The sequence below is a fragment of the Thamnophis elegans genome, chromosome 1 (genome assembly GCF_009769535.1).
Source record: "Thamnophis elegans isolate rThaEle1 chromosome 1, rThaEle1.pri, whole genome shotgun sequence".
Lineage (NCBI taxonomy): Eukaryota > Metazoa > Chordata > Lepidosauria > Squamata > Colubridae > Thamnophis > Thamnophis elegans.
In genome coordinates, this window is record NC_045541.1 from 33,354,873 (window position 1) to 33,377,587 (window position 22,715).

Here is a 22,715-nt window from a genome sequence, read left to right on the forward strand (position 1 = left end):
GGTGCCTGAGGCAATCTGAGTTGAAAAAGCCCACAATATTTTCTGAAGAAGAATTTTTTTTTTTGCATGTCAATAACTGTACTATCTGAAAGCATACTTTTTGTGATATTTTAAAGTGATACTGCTAATTATTGAACTAAATCCATTATTTGAAACCCATCAATTATGGGGAAAAAAACGCTTTCCCATCTTTCCTTAATGCTTGTGACTTCTGATTATGAATTCAAGTATAACACATCAGATCAGCCCATTAATCGCTTTCTCTTTCTACCACCTTCCTTCTCCCTTACCTTCACTTAATTGCTGCTGTTGCCATGTACCACTGCAAATGGCTATGTTATTTCCCTATTTCCCTTCTTCCCTGTCCTGTCTCAAAACATCTTTCTGGAAAATGCATATCATAGTTCTATTCCCAAAACAGATGCTGTCTGTTCCATGCACAGGATGGGCCATTTATGGAACTCTTTGCATATGCTTGTTATTAATAGTCAATAGTTTTTTTTTAATCCCATCTGTTCTCTGAGAGCCGATAATGGCATATGTTGGCAGCTCTAAGAAATAAGATGGGCTAAAAAAGAATGGTTAATGTAAGGATCATATCGGTGAGTGCTACAATCAAGTGGGGATTTATACCTGGATCTGTCTGCTCTATCTTAATCAGTACACCATACTGGGGCTCAGTGTTTATTGATTTGGAATTATTGCAAGTTCATCTTCTTACTAAAAATCTGTACTGATTTTTACTGTATGAAGAGGGGCCAGCCTATTCCCCAAAGCACCTGAAGGCAGGGCAAGAAGCAATGGATGAAAACTAATGAAGGAGAGAAGCAACCTAGAACTAAGGAGAAATTTCCTAAGTTAGAATAATTAATCATTGGAACAACTTCCCTCCAGAATTGTGGGTGCTCCAACACTGGAAGTTTTTAAGAAGAGATTTGGACAACCATTTGTCTGAAATGGTCTAGGGCAGTGTTTCTCAACCTTGGCAACTTGAAGATGTCCGGACTTCCCCTGGCTGGGGAATTCTGGGAGTTGAAGTCCGGACATCTTCAAGTTGCCAAGGTTGAGAAACACTGCCCTAGACCATTTCAGACAAATGGTTGTCCAAATCTCTTCTTAAAAACTTCCAGTGTTGGAGCACCCACAATTCTGGAGGGAAGTTGTTCCAATGATTAATTATTCTAACTTAGGAAATTTCTCCTTAGTTCTAGGTTGCTTCTCTCCTTCATCTCCAGACATCTTCAAGTTGCCAAGGTTGAGAAACACTGGTCTAGGGTTTCCTGCCTGAGCAGGAGGTTGGACTAGAACGGATCTCCAAGGTCCCTTCCAACGCTGATATTCTGATTGTAATTTCCTGCTTGGAGCTGTTATATAACTATTCAAATTGGGGTTGTTGTTGTTTTTTTGGATAGCAGATGAAGACTGGATTGCCTGTAATGGGACTTCAGTTCTGTGGATGGCCTACTGGCGTTATGAGTTCAAATCATTCGTTTTCATCCCCACTGCCTAGTATGGGGTCCGGCCTAGGACTGTCAGAGGGCAATGGTAGCTCTTTCTTGACACCCAGTGTTCCGACAAGTAAAAGCGAATCGCCAGTGCCACAGGCTGAGAAACAAACTTCTGTACCTTCTTCGGTTCTTATGGAAGTAGCCAAACCAGCTGATTATCCTAGTCCAAAGCCTATCCCAGAAGGTCAGTACCATTTTATTCTTTTTATAGGGGTTTCTAACTAATTCTAACAGAATCCTAGTTCTGTTCTTCTAGTTAGAGACTAGGACTTTCTAAAATGACCCAGTGTGTGTTTGTGGCAGACCATTGGTTTTTTGTTTGTTTGTTTGTTTGTTTTAGAAAAGAGGTTTTCTGTGGCGGCAGCAACAATGCAATGGCAATAACAGCAAGGATCTCAGCTATGCGGTAGTTTTCCCTGAGATCATATATATATCCGTGTCTTTTAATGTTAAGAGAACTAGGTTTTTGGGGTACCCATTTCCCATATAGAATGTTTGTGTATTTTAAATCTTTCTTTGTCTCCATATTTTGATTCAGAAATGCAGTTTGGCTGGTGGAGAATTATTGATCCAGAGGACCTAAAAGCTTTGGTTAAAGTGTTGCATCTCAGGGGAATTAGAGAAAAGGCCTTACAGAAGCAAATTCAAAAACATATGGATTATATTACTCTAGCTTGCCTCAAGAATAAAGATGGTATGTAATTTAAATGGGGAAAAATCTCCAGTGGTATAATGAGAAGTAGATCTTTTAAGATTCCTTTCTAATAGCTCAGATGGCACAGAAGCAACATTAAGTCTAGGTAACCTATTAATTATGAAATGGCTAATGGACATTTTTCTTTAATAAAAAAAAACATTAGAATATAACTATGCTGGATCAAGTCAAAGCCCATCTTAGTCCAGCATTTTGTTTCCCACAATGGCCAACTTGGTGTGTTGACAAGCAGAGATAATTTCTCTTTCCTGCCATGTTATCCTGCAGCTGGTATTTGGAGGCATGCTACTCAATACAGAGAATAACAGTGGGCTTCCAAGACTAACAGCCGTTGACTGATCTCAATTTTTCCAGTCCCCTTTTAAAGCCGTCCAAGTTAGTGGCCATCACCAGGTTAGGTGGTAATGAATTCCACATGTTATATTATGCTGTTGTGAGGAAATACTTCCTTTCCTTTGTTCTAATCTCCTTCCAATTATTCTTCCATGACTCCTTGACTATAGTGTTTTGAGAAAGAGGAAGAACTTGTCTTGATTGAGTTCCTCATTGCTATGCATAATTTTATAAAGCTTTCTTATCTCCATTCTCTCATCATTTTACTGAGCTATAAAGTTTCTGGAACATTCTAACCTATTAAACTCAACTGAAAAGCAAAATACATTACACATCTATAGATTGGGTATACAAGTATATGTCTATAGAAGTAATTCAATAGACATATACCTGTTGGATTAATTGTGACCTCTTGTATTGATAAAATGATTGTTGCCATTGACCTCTTTGTTACTACAAAACACTTGATCTGAAAGTTATACTAAAATAGCCTAATCTAATTTCTAAATACAGCTGCAATTATTGAAGTAAATGAAAATGATGAAAACCAAGTAACACGAGATATTGTAGAAAATTGGTCCATAGAAGAGCAAGCCATGGATACGGATATTGCTATTCTTCAGCAGGTAGAGGATTTAGAGAGAAGAGTGGCATCAGCTAGTTTGCAGATCAAGGTAAAATGTATTTCAGTAAAATCTGTATTTAGTAATTATTGGCTAAAGTGCTAATTCAAACTTACGAAGAGTAGATTTTCTAGAGTTAAGGATTATTCTCAGTAATAAAAGAAATCAAAAGACTTTGAAGAATGTATTAATACTACCTGGAATGAAATGATTTCCTCTTTTCTTATGGAGTGGGCTTTATTTTTATGGTTGGTTAAATGTTCAGAGGAAAAACTAGGAAATGGGATTTTAAAAATATAACTCTTTTCATGAATCAAGACACCAACTACACACCTTGAGTTCTAGTCCCACCTTAGGCATGAAAGCCAGCTAAAGATCTGGGGCCATGCTCTCCCTCTCTCAGCCCAATCTACCTCACAGGGTTATTGTTGGGGAGAAAATAGGAGGAGTAAGAAACATTAGGTATGTTAATATTGAGTTATTTATTAAAAAATAATAAAGGTGGGATAAAAATAAGTCAGTAAATAAATATTATGGAGGAAACATGACCATCGTAGATCAGCAAGTCCTCAGCATCATGTAGTAGAATTTAATGCAATATTATTAAATTCAAAATAAAGCCTCTCTGGGATCATACTTCAAATTTGCATGCTTCAGGAAAACATTTGAGTGTAGATTTAGGATTTTTTTTGTCAGATTTTGGAGTGATGGAGCAATAGCATCTATTTTTCTTTTTTCTTTTAGTTTTATCTTTACTGGAAGATAGACTAGTATATTGCAAACAGCATCTTTCCCCTGTGTGTATGGAAGACTTGCTACACAAGGAGTGCAACTTTGAGCAGTTTATTTTCTGTCTTGTATGTCATCCACATAGCTCCAAAATGGCTGCTGCCACTGAGGACATAGCTTGCAGCAAAAGCAAGTTCTCCCCTATGTGAAGATTTGGGTTCACATGGTGGAGGAAGAGCTTGAGGGAGGTCAGCAGCCCACCATGGAACTGCCCCCCTATCTGCCTATGGGACTCTGGGCGCCCCTGGATCCTTCTCTGTATGCCAAAGACAACAGAGACTCACCCAGCAGCCAAGCTTTTCCTTTGCTTTTGATTCTAGCAAAAATAACAATCTCCTGGATCAATACTCCTATCAGAAATCCCTGCTGCTGTCTTGTCTTAGTGATCTTGCTCTAACCTCCATGTTGCTGGACAGCAAAGAGATAGCTGTGTTACCCAACAAGCACAGAGGTAAAAGCAGGGAGAGATGAAGGAAAAATTCCTCTTTTTGCATCTCATTTTTCCGAAAGTAGCAGCTGCATAGCAATCACTGCCCCCACCCTCATATGCAGGCAGCAAATTTGCCGGCCTTGTTTTCAAAGTGCAGCAAAAAAAATTACTGTGGAGACCCAATTTTCGCTTTTCCTCCCCTCTTGAGGATGGGGGCGGGGGAACACATTATCATGCATGCAAACAGAATAGTAAGTTCCGCTGACGAAGAGCACAAAGGCTAGTAGCTCTTTGATTCCACCTACGTTCCCCATTAGTCATGATGATCAACATGTGACTTCTGGCATCATTTAAAATTTGGGGGGGGGGGATAAACATATGTAAATATTTGCATTTTTTTCTTGGGGAATTAACAAAATGTGCAATATGAAGGTGTTACGTATCACATATAATTAATGTGAATTAACCTTGTTACTGTGAGTCATCAGAAATGATTACAGGGTTTAAGAAAAGAAAAACAAATTAAAAATCTGAAACTGGGATTTGTGCCAGTTGTATATTTTCCACAATTGCAGATTATTTTTTCCTCCCAAAAATGTAACATGAAAACTCTGATTTAAAAATCAATGTGTGTGGTTGTCTTCAGTAGTATAGGAAAGGGGGTGGGGGGAATCAGCTCTTTTGACTTTTTGAGAACTTCTGGAAAGAGATGCCCAGTTTAGGGAGGTAAACAAATGATCCCTCCATTGTCCAAACTGAAATGGTTAACAGTGCCAAACACATATGTGCACAATTTTGTATTAAAATGTAGGGTTGGATGTGCCCTGAACCGGAATCGGAAAGGGAAGACTTGGTATATTATGAGCATAAATCAATCACTCCATTGCACAAGAAGCGTGATGGTGATTGTGTTGGTGGAGAAGAAAGCAGTAGCAGTACTCTAGAACGGAAGAGCGACAACCCTCTAGATATAGCTGTAACCAGACTCGCTGACTTGGAGCGGAACATAGAGCGAAGGTATCTGAAGAGCCCCTTAAGTACCACCATTCAGATCAAACTGGATAATGTGGGCACAGTTACTGTCCCTGCTCCTGCACCATCCGTTAGTGGTGATGGTGACGGGTAGGTTATTGAGATTAACTTGAAAAATTATTGTGCTTCTTTGCTAATTGGAGCCTATTTTTTCCTATTGTGTGTTTATCTATGTATCTTCTCGTATGTCTCTGATCCATATGGACTGCATTTTTTTATGCATGGTGCTGTGCAAAGATTTATTTATTTTATTTTATTTTATTTATTTTTCTGTTACGTATGTTAATCCTGCAAAGTTATCTTATGATTGTGATTGAGCTTTGAGGCACGTAGCCACAGTCTGTGCACTACATCAAATTTAGTTGCTTAAGCCTTTATTACCCTTATTATTGGCTGTGTATGCTTTTGTCATTGCTTGGCTTTCAATGTGACGATGATTGTTCCACGTTCAGAAACTGATGAAAATGGATGTGACCTGCTTAATTTCTCTATATTTCAATGCAGAATGGAAGAGGATATTGCTCCAGGGCTAAGGGTATGGAGAAGGGCATTGTCAGAAGCTCGCAGTGCTGCACAGGTAGCTCTGTGCATTCAGCAGTTACAGAAAACAATAGCATGGGAAAAATCTATTATGAAAGTTGTAAGTGTTATGAACTGATTTTTACCTATCCTATTTTCCTCCTTTCCAGATACCTAAGTTGATAGCATTGTCGCTGCATCCCAAAATGACAATTAAATGGCACTTTTACGTGGATCAGATACATTTTTGGAAAAGAAAAATAAAGGGCCCTCCTGTAGCCCAATTCAGTATTTTGAACTTCCATATGTCAAATAGCCTTTCTGCTGGCATATTTTGAATTTCAGGGAGTTTCTTTGCCTCTCCCTGGGAGGGGTCTCGATGCAAATTAATCAAGTGACGCCTTCTGCGTTGCCGTAATGGGGGTTCTGGGTCAAAAACTGCAATTAAAGGCTTTTTCAGAAAGATGAGATGCAAAGTACATGCTTTAAAGAGGTGCATGGCTTCTTTGCATGCCTACCCAATACAAGGGTATGTGCAGATTGGATGCTGTACAGCATACAAGCTGAAATGTCCCATTTCCGCATAGAAGTAACAAATTAACAAGCACCGCTATGTTAATTGCATATTCATAAGTGGCATGAAAATGCATGTAACAGATTTTGCATGAATCCTGGGCATCAGATTTCTGAAAAATAAAGCTTTTTATGCTGTAGTAATCAATGGGAAAAAGTACTAACAAACAGTGAGTGTGTCACTCTCGAAATAACTCTCTCTTTCTCCAACTTACTACAAACTTTCAAACTTATTTTTTCACTGGTGATTGTGATATGTATGTTTCCAGCACATTATATTAATCTAGTTTGCACCGGAATTATTTTCCATTAACATTGGAAATATTATCATTTTATAGGATGTTTCTTCACTAAAAATTGGGGAATAAAGCATTTCCTTCCAAACTTTAGGTATTGCTTATGTCATAAAAGCAAATATATGTTGGAATGAAGATTATATAGATTGTCATTAATAGTCTTCAAAAATGAAGTCTTAGGACAATTGTGACCCCTATTTAGCTCTTGGGCTTGAACTGTCCATACCAAATTTACATCCTTTTTAACCAGCAAGCAGTAAGCTCAACATTATCCACACACTCTTCCTGATTTAATACTTTCTCTATGTAGCATTAGTGGAGCATCATATTTTTATTTGAATTCCACATTATCACGAATTGAAACACAAATATGGCCCAATTGCAAATACAAAATATACAGTAATTGGGAATCAATTTTCAAATTGCCTTCGTAATTCCTCCCCAATTGAGTTGGTTGGGAATTTTGGCTTAGATAAGATCTCTAAATTCAATAAAATTAAGGAGGTGGAGGTAATTATTTGACTGACTATGTATTTATTTCTCTACTTCTGCTGTAAGTGCAACGGTCCATTAATTTTGGACCAGTTAATTTTAAAGTGTTGCTAGAGTCTTCATAGCATGCTGGTTATCATGTTCCAGTGGAAGATAACTGAAATAATTTCTCTGTATTTTAGTACTGCCAAATATGTCGAAAAGGAGATAATGAGGAACTACTGCTTCTCTGTGATGGCTGTGATAAAGGCTGCCATACATACTGCCATCGGCCCAAGATCAGTACTATTCCGGATGGTGACTGGTTTTGTCCTGCCTGCATAGCAAAGGTAATATGAATTGGAGATAAATCTGTATATTTTTTCCTTCAGCTGACTGCCATCTGATTATTATGCCTAAACTACAAGACACAATAGTTTGCAATTTATAAATTAATATATTGACTACTCACAAATGTCTCTGGCGTACAAGAGAATTCACCTCCCTGACATTAAGCCAGTCTAATATATGGAAATGTAGAAGTTTATTAATGAAAGACTAGAACTAGGATGGCCTGCTCCAGGCACTGCATGGATCTGGATGGCTTTCTACAAGCTGAAACTTTATAGCAGCTCTGTTGAGTCCTTGATTCCTTCTGGCTAGAGATACTTGTATTTTATGTGATTGCTTCCAGTGGTTAGAGTCCCTGCTAGCTAGCCTCAGGTGGCTCCTTAATGTACCGAGGACCACCAGAAGTTAAAGTGGCAGCCTCCAGTGCTCCAGGAGCATTGGAGGCTGATGAGGATGAATAATGGATGGTAGCACACATTCTTGATGGGGTGCGGTTATCTGGGAAGGAGCAGGTCTGCAACGTTTTGGTTCTGCTGGACTCAGCTATTGCTTAGATTGGGAGGTGAAGGTCATAGCCAAGGCAAGCTTTGCCCAGTTTCATCAGTTGCAGCCCTATGCAGAGTAAGAAGAGAGTAACCTATGTCTGGGTCACCTCTCATTTGGTCCACTGCAATGTTCATGGGAGTTATTTTTGAGGATGGTATAGAAGTTTCAGTTGACCAGAATGCAGCCAACTGCAGGGTACTGATATGAGCACATTATAGCTGTACTTGGGTTCCTTCACTCGTTTCCTATGAGTTTCCAAATGGATATCAAAGTGTTGATATTGGCCTTTATAGCCCACATGATTTGGCAACACAATGCAGCTTAGGGCATGTCAAATATTTCAACTTTCAATTTCCAGACATTAGGGGTCTCAAAAGTTGTGGCATGCCTTGGGGATTGTAAAGATATTTTGGTTGCTTTAATATAATTTAGATGCGTTTGGTAAGAAACTACATAAATATCATAACTTTTTAACATTTTTTATGTTTCACGCCTTTCCCCTTCAGTTTTGATCCATCTAACTGAAACATCATTGGAGAATCTGCTTGTAGTTCCCCACATATGTGAAACAAAGGAGTAGTGGTTAGATCCATGGTTAGATGTTTATAGGCATGACCTTTCTGTGATTGCACTTACACTTTGGAGTAGCTTTCTACCAGGAAATGTTATCTACCCCTACTTGCTTTCTGTATGTTGTTAAAAACAAAATTATTTTGAAGAGTCTTGATGGTATGAGTTGGTGTCATTAGAGCACGTAATGGTTTTAGGCATATTGCAATTTGACTTCACTTAGTGTTTCTTAACCTCCCACTTTTCAGGGCAATTTCTTTTGCAGCACTCATCCTTTATTATCAGGAAGGTATTGAACCAGTGAGTTTATTCTTTCATATCTAAGTAAAAGAAGTTAAAACTGAACTAAACTGCAACACCATCCTAAAATACATGCTTTTCTTTATTGCCCCATCGTTTAGTGAAATTTCTAGCCTTGGTGTCAAACTGATTGAATAATGTAGGATAATCAGAATAGTTAAAATGATTAATTTGAAAATGGAGAAAAGGAAGTCTGATCAAATCTATTGAACTCTAGACTTGCCCTGAATTTAAGAAAGCACATTTAATTTCCAAAAATCAAGTTATTGATTGTGGCATCCAAAAATTATATATGTAATCTCCATGTATTTCTGAACATCACATTTGAACCTTTCTTCCTCTATAGTGTATAAGTGGAAAGCACAATCACAAGCATAGAAAAGAGGATCATTGTCCTGGTGCTTCACTGATTGTTGTTCCAAAAGCTCTTTGGAAAGGTATCAGGGGCTCCTGTGAGATAGAGGAGTTGCACAAGTGCCTATTAGAAATTGGCTTTCCATTGCAGCTGGTTCCGAATATACAGTATCTATTTCCAACTTACCAAGGAGAGGATTATTGTGTGTACAGGACTGGTAGTGGGATGAGTGGCCTTCACAAAACTTCTTATTAACCTCGACTTAAATTTAGTAGGATCAGCACTACGGTCAGTACTTCATGTACTTGGAATTTTTGGATTGGAAGAGTTGAAACGTTCCTTGTTACAAATTCATCTCCAGTGCTGTCCTTTCATCCGCATGGTTATATCGTCATGTGCCATGTTCTCACAGCATACAAGCTTTAACCTTGAAGAAAACTGCTGCCCTAAAAGCATCTGGTTCATAACTTCTGACTACCTGCACCAAGGATTACGTCCGGGCACTAAGAGCTGCCAAAAGAACACACATCTCCGCCTTGGTAGCGTCCGCCGAGTCACGCCCAGCCGCCCTGTTTAGGATCACCCGCTCCCTCCTCAATAGGAGGGATGCGGGAGACTCCTTGCAGGGTAGGGCTGAGGACTATGCTCAGTTCTTGGCGGACAAAGTGGCTCGGTTTTGGTCGGACTTGGACTCCACCGCAGTAGATCCAGCCGAGACACAGGAGGATTACTTGGCAAACCATCACTGGGTTGAGTTCCAGGATGTTGCCTCTGGGGATGTGGACAAGGCCATTCGAGCTGTAAGTGCCTCCACCTGCACTCTGGACCCGTGTCCCTCCTGGCTGGTTGCCAACAGCAGTGATGTGACACATGGCTGGATCCAGGCGGTCGTGACCGCCTCCCTTCGGGAGGGGCACTTCCCCGCCACACTCAAAACGGCGGTGGTGAGACCCCTCCTGAAGAAACCATCCTTGGATCCAGCCATTTTAAACAACTATCGTCCTGTCTCCAACCTCCCCTTTATTGGGAAGGTTGTGGAGAAGGTGGTGGCCTTCCAGCTTCAACGGGCCTTGGAGGAAGCTAGTTATCTTGACCCCTTCCAGTCCGGCTTCAGACCTGGTTACAGCACAGAAACCGCTTTGGTCGCATTGACCGATGATCTCTGGAGGGCCAGAGATGGAGGCCATGCGTCCATCCTGGTTCTCCTTGACCTCTCAGCGGCTTTCGATACCATCGACCATGGTATCCTTCTGCGACGACTGCGGGAGGTGGGGGTGGGAGGCACTGTTTTGCAGTGGTTCTCCTCCTACCTCTCGGACAGGTCGCAGTCGGTGTTGGTCGGGGGGCAGAGATCGTCCCTGAGGCCCCTAACATGCGGGGTGCTGCAGGGTTCGGTCTTATCCCCCCTACTATTTAACATATACATGAAACCGCTGGGCGAGATCATTCGGAGGCACGGGATAAAATACCACCAATATGCGGACGATACGCAACTGTATCTGTCCACCCCGTGCCAACTCAATGAAGCGGTGGACGTGATGAACCAGGGTCTTGAGGCCGTTAAGAACTGGATGAGCGCTAACAAACTGGTACTCAACCCGGACAAGACCGAGTGGCTGTTGTGTTTCCCTCCCAACAATTTGGCCAATGTTCCAACACTCAGGCTGGGGGGTCAAATTTTATACCCCTCAGATAGGGTCCGCAACTTAGGAGTCCTCCTGGATCCACAGCTGACTTTTGACCACCAGTTGTCGGCTGTGACCAGGGGGGCATTTGCCCAGGTTCGCCTGGTCCGTCAGTTGCGGCCCTACCTAAACTGGGAGGCTCTCGCAACAGTCACTCGAGCCCTTGTGATCTCTAGGCTGGAATACTGCAATGGGCTCTACATGGGGTTGCCCTTAAAGTGCATCCGGCGACTGCAGTTAGTCCAGAATGCAGCCGCGCGAGTGATAGTGGGCGCACCGCGGTTCACCCACGTTACACCCATCCTCCGCGAGCTGCACTGGCTACCTGTCGATCTCCGGGTGCGCTTCAGGGTATTGATGACCACCTTTAAAGCACTCCATGGTAGTGGATCTGGGTACTTGAGAGACCGCCTTCTGCCGATCACCTCCCTCAGACCGATTAGATCGCACAGACTGGGCCTCCTCCGAATTCCATCCGCCAGTCAATGTCGACTGGCGACTACACGGAGGAGAGCCTTTTCTGTTGCAGCTCCGACCCTGTGGAACGACCTCCCCGTCGAGATCCGTACCCTCACCACCATCCAGACCTTCCGCACAGCCCTCAAGACCTGGCTCTCCCATCAGGCCTGGGGATAGGTTCCCAATTTACCCGCCCGAGTGTTGACTGTTGAATGCGAGTTGTGTTTTATTATTTTCTTTCTTTCGTTCACATATTGTTTGTTTCTGATATTGCACCCCCTTCCCTGTGATTGTAAGCCGCCCTGAGTCCCCTCAGGGAAAAGGGCGGCCTATAAATCTTAATAAAATGACTAAAAAAAATATATGACTTTTTAAAGACATTTTTAGGAAGGTTCTGCACAGTTAACTCCTTTTTGTGTGCTTAGCTTGTGGCCCTCTTCAGATGAAAGCAATATTGACAAAGCCACAGTGATAGGTATGAACCAGGTTTGCTAACAGAAATAAGTACATGTTTGCTCTGCTCTTATTGGTTTCGTTTCTTCTGATACAGGCAAGTGGTCAAACTTTAAAAGTTAAAAAAAATCAGATGAAAGGGAAAAAAAGTAATGAACACAAGAAAAGCAAGAAATTCCCTCCAGGGGTAGAAATGGAAGATGAAGACTCAGCATCTGTAAGCAGCTCTGTTAAAAAGGGGAAAACGGAGTCCAAAAAGAGAAAAATTGAAGACAGCATTTCTGTTAGTCCATCAAAACAGGAAACACTCTCCCCTGTGAAGAAAATGAAACGTGATGAATCCAAGGACTTGGCTTTTTGCAGGTATTGCTGAGTGCATTAATTTTAGATTTTATCTGAAAACAAACCGAGACACTGAAATGTGACAGGAGCTGTTTAAAATTGACCCTGCCCTAATCTCATGCAAAGGAAAGATCTGACAGGTCCCAACCTAAGAACAAAACAGATGAATGGAATGAAACTCCACTTCTACTTTCCCTGCCTTGCTTCCTCCTTTATGTTTTATCTCATGACTTTTATTGTCTTATCAATGTATAAAATAAAAATAAAAATAGGAAATTGAGGGAAGGAAAAAGAGAGGATGAAGAAAATATGAGGTGCAAGGGAAGAAAGAAAAAAGCATTGACTTCTGACTTTTTTAGACAATACAACAACAGTACAGTCTCACATTTTTACATTTACACATTAATATATAACTAATTAGTCATTTCTATAACAACAAATCTATCTAATAAGCAAAACCAAAATTGAAGTTTCATTTTTTTTCATCACAAGCACAAAATGCAGAAGTGATATCCAAATTAAAAAAAAACATAATTAAATATATTATCTGCTTTGAACAATCAATTTAACCATTTCTGCTTTATCTTCCTTGCTGTGGAAGTAATATGCATTTCTGTTTGCACTTAATAATCTTTATAAACCATCACCATTTATATTAACAACATTCACTGTATTCTTTCAGATTCTTTAACCATGAAGAGAAAATACTTTTTTTCATCCATTTTAAAACACTAACTCTTCTTTAAAAACATTTCTAAAATCAAAACATTCTAATACATCTTTTTTTAAATTTCCTCTTCCTCTTATATTTCACTTCAGACCAATAAAATTTCAACTAACTCCAATTATCTCCTAAAATTTAGATCACTCCCTTCAAGCTTCCCTTTTGGAATATTTTTTCTTCTTGTATACATTCTTTTAAAAATTCTAAACTTTTCTTTAAGCCAATACATCTTTTTTAACTTTCTCTTAACATAGATGCTTTCAAATACACGTTCAATAATATTTTACAAACTTTAGGAATTACTTTAGCATTATATATTAAAAATACATTTTCAAACCTTAGATTAAGACTTTCTTTCAATTACAAATATCAGATCGATAAAATCCATCCTCATTCCAATTGACTCATTAAGTTTAAGTTACTCTTTCCAGCTTGTCTTCATGGAATAAAATGTTCTCCTTCTCTGCAATGTTTGTCAAGTAGTTATAAGCTTCTCTTTTTCTCAAGGATTTCTCAACCTTGTTAATGTTCATGAGGAAAGAAAGTCCTTTCAAAAGTTGCAGATTTTCTAGGAGCTCTTTTTTCAATTGAATTGGGAGATTTATATTTAAAACATTATAATAAAAATTGGTGTTAAGTTTTTATTCCAAATTTGCAATCGATTTCTCTGCATTGTCAGCTACACTACTTGTGAAATTGGCTCAGTGGTTTAGTAACTTTCTACATATATTTGCATCTCTGAAGTAGTTTGAGAAGTTTTTTTTAACATCCTTGGAGCATAACTGATCTTTGAAGTGATGGATTTCATTTAAAGATTTTTCAAATACATCTCTAATAATTTGCTCCTCTATCTTCTTAACTTCCTCTTTTGTCAAAGAGTGGCTTTTTTGTAAGTCACTTAAGAATTGCTGGCCAATCAGGAATCATAAAAATTGGAAAGTTTTAGCCACCCATAGCAAAGCAGACCAAGCTACAGATTATTAAAAATAATGAACTTCTGCCCTTATATTTCTCCATCAGTTTGGCTTTTTTTCAAGATACTCCCCACTTCTTTATTTTAACTTGCCTTCAGCAGCCTTCTTCCTTGTTGTTTAATAATGAAGAAATCCTCAAAATGACACAGAGCTTCATAAAGGAGTGAGGCTGTGGCTAAAGAGAGCCCCTTTTATCTTAATAAATAGTCCTTAAAATGATTAAGAAATGAAAGGCACAACTTACTGTCCATTTGAAAAATAAATTCCAAAGCACTTGCTTCTTCAACAAGGAAGTCTGCAGCCCCTCCCCCTCAGCTTTCGGCATGCATGATGCTTTGAAGCACAGCTCCTGAAGCTACCTGCAAACCTTTGCTGTATCAGAGGATCTTATGGGATAATTCTCAGACTTTCCCTAATCCAGGAGAGTCATATAAACTAAAGGAAATGCCAGTTCCTCCTATTGGTAAATTGAAAAAGCCACAATCCAGGGAAAAACCCTTCAGAGATCCTTCCTTGGGTGTGTCATCAATTGCCCATCTTTTAGTTACCTAATATCCCTTCTGTTGTCAAAATGTGACTGGGAGAAACAGGTTTTGATACAAATTGCAGAAAGTTGGGCAGAATTCAGTGCCTCTTATTCACGTGGCGATTTTGGTCTCTCATATCTATACAGCTTCTATAGTATCATTTTCTTCCAATTTTGGTTTTTACCATTGCTCTCTGTCCCAAATATTTTCTAAAGATTCCTCTCTGCATCAAATGAGTTTAATTGTAGCTAATCCCTTAGTAAATGTGTTACTTTTTAATGTGCCCTTTGACTTTTTTTTATTGATACTCATTGCAACATGAGGTGTAAAATAGTTGAGAACTGACTTGCGACTTTCTTTCTAAATATTTCTAGTGTGCTCCTGTCTGAATTGGAAACTCATGAAGATGCCTGGCCTTTCCTACTTCCTGTAAATTTGAAACATGTTCCTGGTTATAGGAAAGTTATTAAAAAACCGATGGATTTTTCTACAATTCGAGAGAAGCTGAATAGTGGACAGTAAGTAAAAATCAGAGGAACCACAGAAAAGAAAAAAGTGAAACTTTAAATCCACTTTGATTACCGGTAATTAAAACCCAGGTAGTGTCTGATGTCTAATATTTTAGGTGCTAGAATACCATAATGGTGAACAGTCAGGGCTGGCAAGGTGAGTAAGTATGTAGTACTAGTAGTTACACTGGCGATTGAAGCTTTTTTTGTTTCCTTGGGCTTTGTGTATCAGACTATTATCCAGTAAGGAACTACATTGCATTTACTAGCTTCTGCAAGCATCTAAAGTGTGATGAGTCTTAGGACCACCATCAAAGAACATTTACACAGAGTCAGGAAAAATGGTCAAATGGAAGAAGTGCAGAATGGGTTGTAGTGTTATATTATGTGTTATATTATTATGCTTTGGAGGGACATGGCATAGTGCTTGGGGCTTAATGGAGGACCAGCAGCAGGAGGAAAAGAGGCAACAAGTATATGCATGTATCCAGAATGCATATATGTGTATTTTTTTATAAAAAGAAAAAGAAAAAAGGTTTTGCTGGATCACATCAAAGCCCACATAGTCAGATATGCAGCAGTGAACTAAATGCCTTTGGAAAGTCAAGAACGTAATAGGTATAGTTCCACTTATGCTTTATAATGTTTCATATTATAACAATATAGCCATTGAAAGTCTTGTCCTGCATGAATTATTCAAAACCAATCAATTAATTTACCTAGCAATACAAGTAGCAACAGTTACTATAAATTACCACATGATGAATTTTCTGCTTTTACCATTCACATTTAAATAAAATCAGAATATTTTTGCATTGTCTTTTCAATCTCTTCTGATTTATGCTGATATTCATGGTTCTAAAGTGATAGGGAGCACATTTTAGTAGTATTGTGAGCTCAAACTTTCAAAGACCGTCAGTCTGTGTTCATCTTCAAGTTAAGAAATGGCTGAGAGTGGAGGTGGGTTTTGTTTTGTTTTGTTTTTTTGCCATTGGCAGTTTTACATCCTTTATATCTGAACTTGCATCAATCTACATTTGTCGGTTTGCAAATCAAAAAAAGCCTCTTCTGTGAGTGGCAGTATGAAGCAAAATGGAAAAAATGGAAATACAGTAGTGAGCACACCTGGCTACAGCATTTCCATGGTATTTTAATCATACATCTTCATTCAGAAGAACTACAATTATGGTGGCATGGCAGCCGGGTGGCAGGGCAACAGATTTTCACCCAGAGGCTGTTCTGAATGTAGTTGGACGCTTGGTGTCCATTATGCTAAACCTGCAGTTCAGTAGCCCTTCTCAAAAGTCTTGGGGGAAAAGTACGTGAAGATCAATAATAAGCAATCTTGCACCAATACCAGGACATTAGAAGCATTCTAAAAAGCTTTTAAACTTCATTGAAGAGACGGAGTGGAGCAGGAAGATTGATTAGAAATAGCAATAAGGCCCTCGTTTCAGGTTGAAATTAAATACTGAATTTGAACGCAACTGAAGATCGGCAAGGGGTGAGGAAGTACATACACACACACACACACACATAAGCTGAAAATAATTCACCCACTTTTTCTTTTTTTGATAATGATGTTGAACAAAGGACAAATGTGCACAGTGTTTTATGTGGCATGGTTTTGGTTTCATGGAAACTACCAGTAGGTGGAGCCTGCTGGTGGTGGATTAAAAAGACCCCTGAAAAGACCTACTGTATATACTCGAGTATAAGCCTAGTTTTTCAGCCCACTTTTTGGGCTGAAAAAAGCCGCCTCGGCTTATACTCGAGTCAGTGAAAAATTTGCCCGAAATGGAGGAGAAAAAGGGGCGGGGCCATGCCGCTGGGTGACACTCGTGAATGGCCCAGCGCCCCTGTGAGTTTCCCCTCCCTCTGTGTCAGTTTGCCGCGCAGCGCGCACCGCACCATCCTCCCTCCTCACGTTCTAATGTAATGCAGGGCTGTCTTATGATTCCCCTTCCTCCCCCTCCTGCCGCTCTGCAACGATGTCCCACCTCCTCCTTGTTATGGCAAGCAGCCACATAGCGATGTCCCACCTCCTCTGGTACAGTGATCCAATGATAGGAATCACTGTGCCGTGTGTCATAGGAGGCGGGACATCGCTCCCGCGGCTGCACGGGACATCATCATCACAGCGGGACATCAGCATCATGAGGTGAGTGAAGTATTTCATTGAATACACCGCTAGTTTACTGTTTTTCTTTGAAATAAATATTCAAAAACATTATTGGTATCTATTTTTATTTTTGAAATTTACCGGTAGCTGCTGCATTTCCCACCCTAGGCTTATACTCAAGTCAATAACTTTTCCAGTTTTTTGTGGTAAAATTAGGTGCCTCGGCTTATATTCGGGTCGGCCTATACTCGAGTATATACGGTAACTAATTCTGGTTTCAAATTCTAATACTAGAAATGAGATACTATTAAACAAGAGTTTGTTTGTTTGTTTTAATTAAAAGAGTTTTTTTATTTTTAAACAAACATAAAGAGACAAAACAAAACAGAAACATAAAATCATTTTCCTTTATGAACAGTGTGTCGATTGATTACAAGGTTTTTGTGCATTCTTTCCGTAGTCATCACTTATCATTTATATAAAATCACATATTATCAAATCAAATATATTTAAATATCTTATTGTTATTATGTCTCATTTATTTAACTATCACTATTATATCTTTATTTTAAACGAGATATAGTAGATATTGAGTTCATTTATATTATAACAATTCATAAAATTATCCTAAATGTCTTCAATAATAAAATCTTTTTATATTATATTATATATATATATATATATATATATATATATATATATATATATATATATATATATATATATATATATATATATATATATATATATATATATATACCTTGTTGTTCCAGTTCTTGCATAGATTTAAGTTCACCCTTTGCATTCAGTATTTCACCATATCTGTTTGTTCTTTTTTGTATGTTATTGGATATGAAAATGCTTCAATAGTTGATAACCAGACTGGAATTTTTAAATAATGTTGCCTTTTAATCTTCTCCCAATTTAACAACAAAGTCTCACATATATAATGTCTTCTAAAATACCCCTGCGTTTTAGTTCCCTTGTACCATAAGAAAGCATGCCATCCCAACAACAAATCATGTCCTTCTATAGTCAGTAATCTAGAATTTCTTAATGTTATCCACTCCTTGACCCACATCAGACTTGTTGCCTGGTAGTATATCTCCCAATTCGGTAGGCCAAATCCTCCTCTTGTTCTAGCATCTTGTAACAATTTTAGTTTTATTCTTGCCTTCTTTCCGTGCCAAATATACTTCAACACTATCTTATTTAATTCATCAAAGTATTCTTTCCCTAATCTAATGGGAATTGTCTGGAACAAATATAGAATTCTGGGTAATATATTCATTTTGATTGTAGATATTCTCCCTATTATTGATAGTTGTAGATTTTCCCATCTTGACAAATCTGTCACGATCTGCTGTTTAAGTTTATGATAATTGTTCTCTTTAAGTGTACTGCATCTTGCTGTCAAGTATATCCCCAAATACTTAACCTTGTTCATGACTTGAATCTTCAAAACTTTCGCCAATTCTTCCTTTTGTCTTAATAGCATATTCTTTGTCAAAATTTTCGTTTTGTCTTTATTTACTTTCAAACCTGCTACTTTTCCATATTCCTCTATTTTTTCTATCAATTTAGGTGCAGTTTTTAGTGGATCCTCTAAGAGGAAGACCAAGTCATCTGCAAATGTGTGCAGTTTATATTCTTCCTTTTTTATTTTCATTCCTTTTATGTCTTTTTCTTCTCTGATTTTTCTGTTTAAAACTTATAGTGTTAGGACAAATAACAAAGGGGATAATGGACAGCCTTGTCTTGTTTGTTTGTTTCTTTCTTTATCAAATTTATATGCCGCTCATCTTGCAGTTGCCACTGTGATTGGATCTAAAAAGGGAGAAGCATATGAGACCAAGTTTGAACTAGATCCTGAGTTCTAGTCCCACCTTACAAGGTTGTTGTGGGGAAAGGAGGAGGAGGAAAGTGTATTATATATGTTAGCCATCATCTTGAGTTATTTGTAAAATAATAAAATGGGATACAAATAGATAAAAATATTGCTATGGGGAAAGAAAGCAATCTGAAACACACTTGAAATTTCAGAAATTGAGCTGGAAGGTCGTGCTGGGCAGTGTCACAGCACAGATGAGTGTCTTTACAAGCATACCCTGATAGAGATAGTATATACGTGTGGATTTTATGAGTACTCTTTTAGTTTCTTTTAAAATAACTCAAGTTTTAATTTATTTTAAATTATGCAGAGTTTTGAGAGTCAGTTTGGTACAGAAGTAAAGATATCAGACTAGTCCCACCTTGGGCATGAACCCTGTTGGATGACCTTGGCTCTGTCACTCACTCTCAGCCCTAGGAAGGAGCAGACAAGGGCAAACGTCTTCTGAAAAACCTTGCCAAGAAACCTGCAGGGACTTGTTCAGAGAATCAGACATGATTTAATGGGGGGGGGGGTTAATATCTGTGTATCCATTATATTCCCCCTAGAGCAGAGGTTGGTTCCTACCAGTTCGGACCGGTTCGGCTGAGTAGGTAGTAACTGGGCCAGACACGTGCCCAAACTGGTTCTATCTTTGGCGGGGCCATCTTGATTTTCTTCATTGAAAAAATGTACTATTTAAACCTTTTTTAATGTTGTGCGCATGCGCAGATCTTTTAAGGGGCAAATTATAGGTGTAATTTATGCCGGCAGGAACCCACCCCTGCCCTTAAGTTTTCTTATGAATGTGTTTGGAAGTCAAGCCCTTTTATGAGATTGATTTACTCCAATAAATATGAACTGGACTGCAGCTAAAATTTACACTTGCCACTTTTGGAACACATTCATAGTTTTGAAATGTTGTAAGCTTATGTTTTTCATTTGTTTGATCATGCCACATCTATTAACTATTTATTGATGCTATTAATGAGACCAGGTAGAAGTACAGGCAGGCCTCTACTTATAATCACAATTGACCCCAACATTTCTGTTGTAAAGTGAGACTTTTGTTAAATGAGTTTTGCCCCATTTTAAGACCTTTCTTGCCACAGTTGTTAAGTGAATTACTGCAGTTGACAAGTCAGTAACACGGTTGTTAAGTAAATCTGGCTTCCCCACTGACTTTGTCAGAAGATTACAAAAGGTGATCGCGCGACCTTGTGACCCAGCAGCCATCGTAAGAATGAACCAGTTTGCAAGCTTCTGAATTTTGATCACATGATCATGGGGATGCTACAAAGGTTGTAAGTGTGAAAAATGGTCATAAGTCACCTTTTTCAGTGCCATTGTAACTTTGAATGGTCACTAAATGAACTGTTGTAAGTCAAAGACTACCTGTATAAATCTCTCAGAGGCATTTTTAAATGAATATGATTCTATATAAGATCAGGACAGATCAACCTGAGAAGGCTTGCCTGGGTAGTTGCTGTGAGTGGCTACTGACTTAATGGCGTAGGATCAAACAAAGATATTATTCTACAAAGTATGCTACCATTGTAGTAATATTGTATTAAAATTAGACTTTATTGCTTACATAGAAATGTGTAATGGTTGGCTTTGGTAGAATATGCTGATTTACAGCATCGTCCGATTTTAAACAAAATTTCTCCTTAGCATGCATTTTGTTTGTATTTTTCTGTTTTAACTCCACATAAAAAGAATGCTGTGTTTGTTTGTTTCAGGTATCCTAATCTTGAGGCTTTTGCTATAGATGTCAGGCTTGTGTTTGACAACTGTGAAACATTTAATGAAGATGATTCTGACATTGGTCGGGCTGGCCACAACATGAGAAAACATTTTGAAAAAAAATGGACAGAGATTTTCAAAGTGAGCTGAAGTGATCACAGTCCAACATGTTTTCTTCTCTTAAAAGAGGACAAATAAGACCAGCAATGTGAAGTGTATTTACATTAAAGTACAAGGCACATGCATAACTAATGACTGTTTTATTTTTCCTTAAGGGATCACCGGGAGTAGTGCTAATTCTTAAGGTGTCACTCCTTCAGTAACCATGGCCCTTGGTTCTTGGTTTGTGTGTTTTATCAAACTATTTTAGGTAGAACAGGGAAGCACACCCAAATAATTTAAATGTAAGGGGTGTCATAGTGCAATAGCAATTTAAAATATATCAAAACGCACTGAATATTCAACCACCAGAGCTCTAGTTGGGGAAAAAAGTTGTATTTCCCCTTTCAATAAATATCTATTTTTCATTTTTTTTTTACTTTGTAGTTTATTTTTAGTAAATGTATTTAATTTTATGAATTATTTATGATTAAATAGCATCCAGACTCTTCGTTTTCTGTGAAAAGGAAGAATTAAGAAAATAAAATAAAATAAAATTGCTTTAAATGTTGAGAATAAAACAAGGAATGTTTTAAAATTTAAAAAAAACAAAACAAAACAAAGCCAAGTAAAACTGTTTACACTGATGTGCTGTAAAAAGCACGAAAAATTAAACTTTACTGTAGAGTTACAAGTACATTTATATATATGTTGCTGCATCACTTGTGTAGTTAAATTGTATTTCAAAACAGTGAAGAAAAAAATGAAACATATGTATATACTGTTCATTATTGTTTATATTAAGTCTTGTTTTAAATATGTATGATGTGTACATATTGTTTGCAGACATTGTTTATGCCTTAGAAAGGACTGTAGCATTTTATTTTAGTTTTAAGGTAATTACAGCTATATGGCTTGTACAGTAAGTATCCTCTACCAACACTGTGGAGTCTCCTTAATCTTTGTAGTGCCTGCCTTTAAAACAGGGTGTAGGGGATATTAGTTTTCCATTTTTCTATTTTGTTATATAATTTCAAGCCACCAGGGCCTCAAATTTGAGTATAATCATTTGTATCCATGTGGAATAAAAATGTGACAATTTCTTACGCACACAGTATTTTTTCATAAAAACATTTCCCTCCATTTGCCTTGCCACAGAAACAACAAAAAAAGGAAAAAAGAAGAAAAAAAATTTGTAACCACTGTGTTTTATCTACTGTGTGTTGTGGTGGCCTGTTGGAGGCAGATAGATCAGACTTTTTTTTGTACCTATGTAAGAGTACTTGAAGTTTCATTTAAAACAAAATGTTGTGGAAAAGGTAGCATTTTTTTTTTTAGGAGTGTTATTTTTCACTAGTATGTGTGGCACGGATACAATAAAAGACTGTTTTGCAAACCAGTTTTTTCTCAGTTATTTTAATTCTATGTTGTTCAAACACATTTTAAGAAACCTGGCATTATTAGCAACATGTTTTTTTTCCTTGAAAATATGAATGGAAAATGTACTATATAAAATGTTTGAGGACAAAACTTATCTTTCTGGGAACAAAACACTTTTGAACATACTGGGAGCTTATCTTTTTCTTTTTAAATAAACCAGAATATTTTGAGTCTTTCCTGGAACATTCAACCCCCAACATGCTGCCTTTTGTACACTACTGTTTTTGTAGGAGAATCAGACCCACGGCTAATGGCCAGATTGCTTGGATATACATTCAGTCCGGTGTTAAACCAAAATCTATTATTTCTGGAATGTCAGCCTGGAGTTATGAAAGCTATGGAAACTACCTGAAG

At 38.2% G+C, this 22,715-nt stretch overlaps 1 protein-coding gene across 1 annotated transcript in view; it reads left to right on the forward strand.

Annotated features, from left to right (window-relative positions):
- BAZ2B (bromodomain adjacent to zinc finger domain 2B) overlaps positions 1-22,320 on the forward strand; it is a 143,992-nt gene extending 121,672 nt beyond the window's left edge. The window contains 9 exon segments of the mRNA XM_032210955.1: positions 1,416-1,692; positions 2,047-2,202; positions 3,070-3,230; positions 5,210-5,520; positions 5,935-6,070; positions 7,493-7,639; positions 12,106-12,371; positions 14,950-15,093; positions 20,819-22,320. Of these exon segments, the coding sequence (XP_032066846.1) occupies positions 1,416-1,692; positions 2,047-2,202; positions 3,070-3,230; positions 5,210-5,520; positions 5,935-6,070; positions 7,493-7,639; positions 12,106-12,371; positions 14,950-15,093; positions 20,819-20,972 (1,752 nt within the window). The 3' untranslated portion in view covers positions 20,973-22,320.
- Positions 22,321-22,715: the final 395 nt, after the last annotated feature.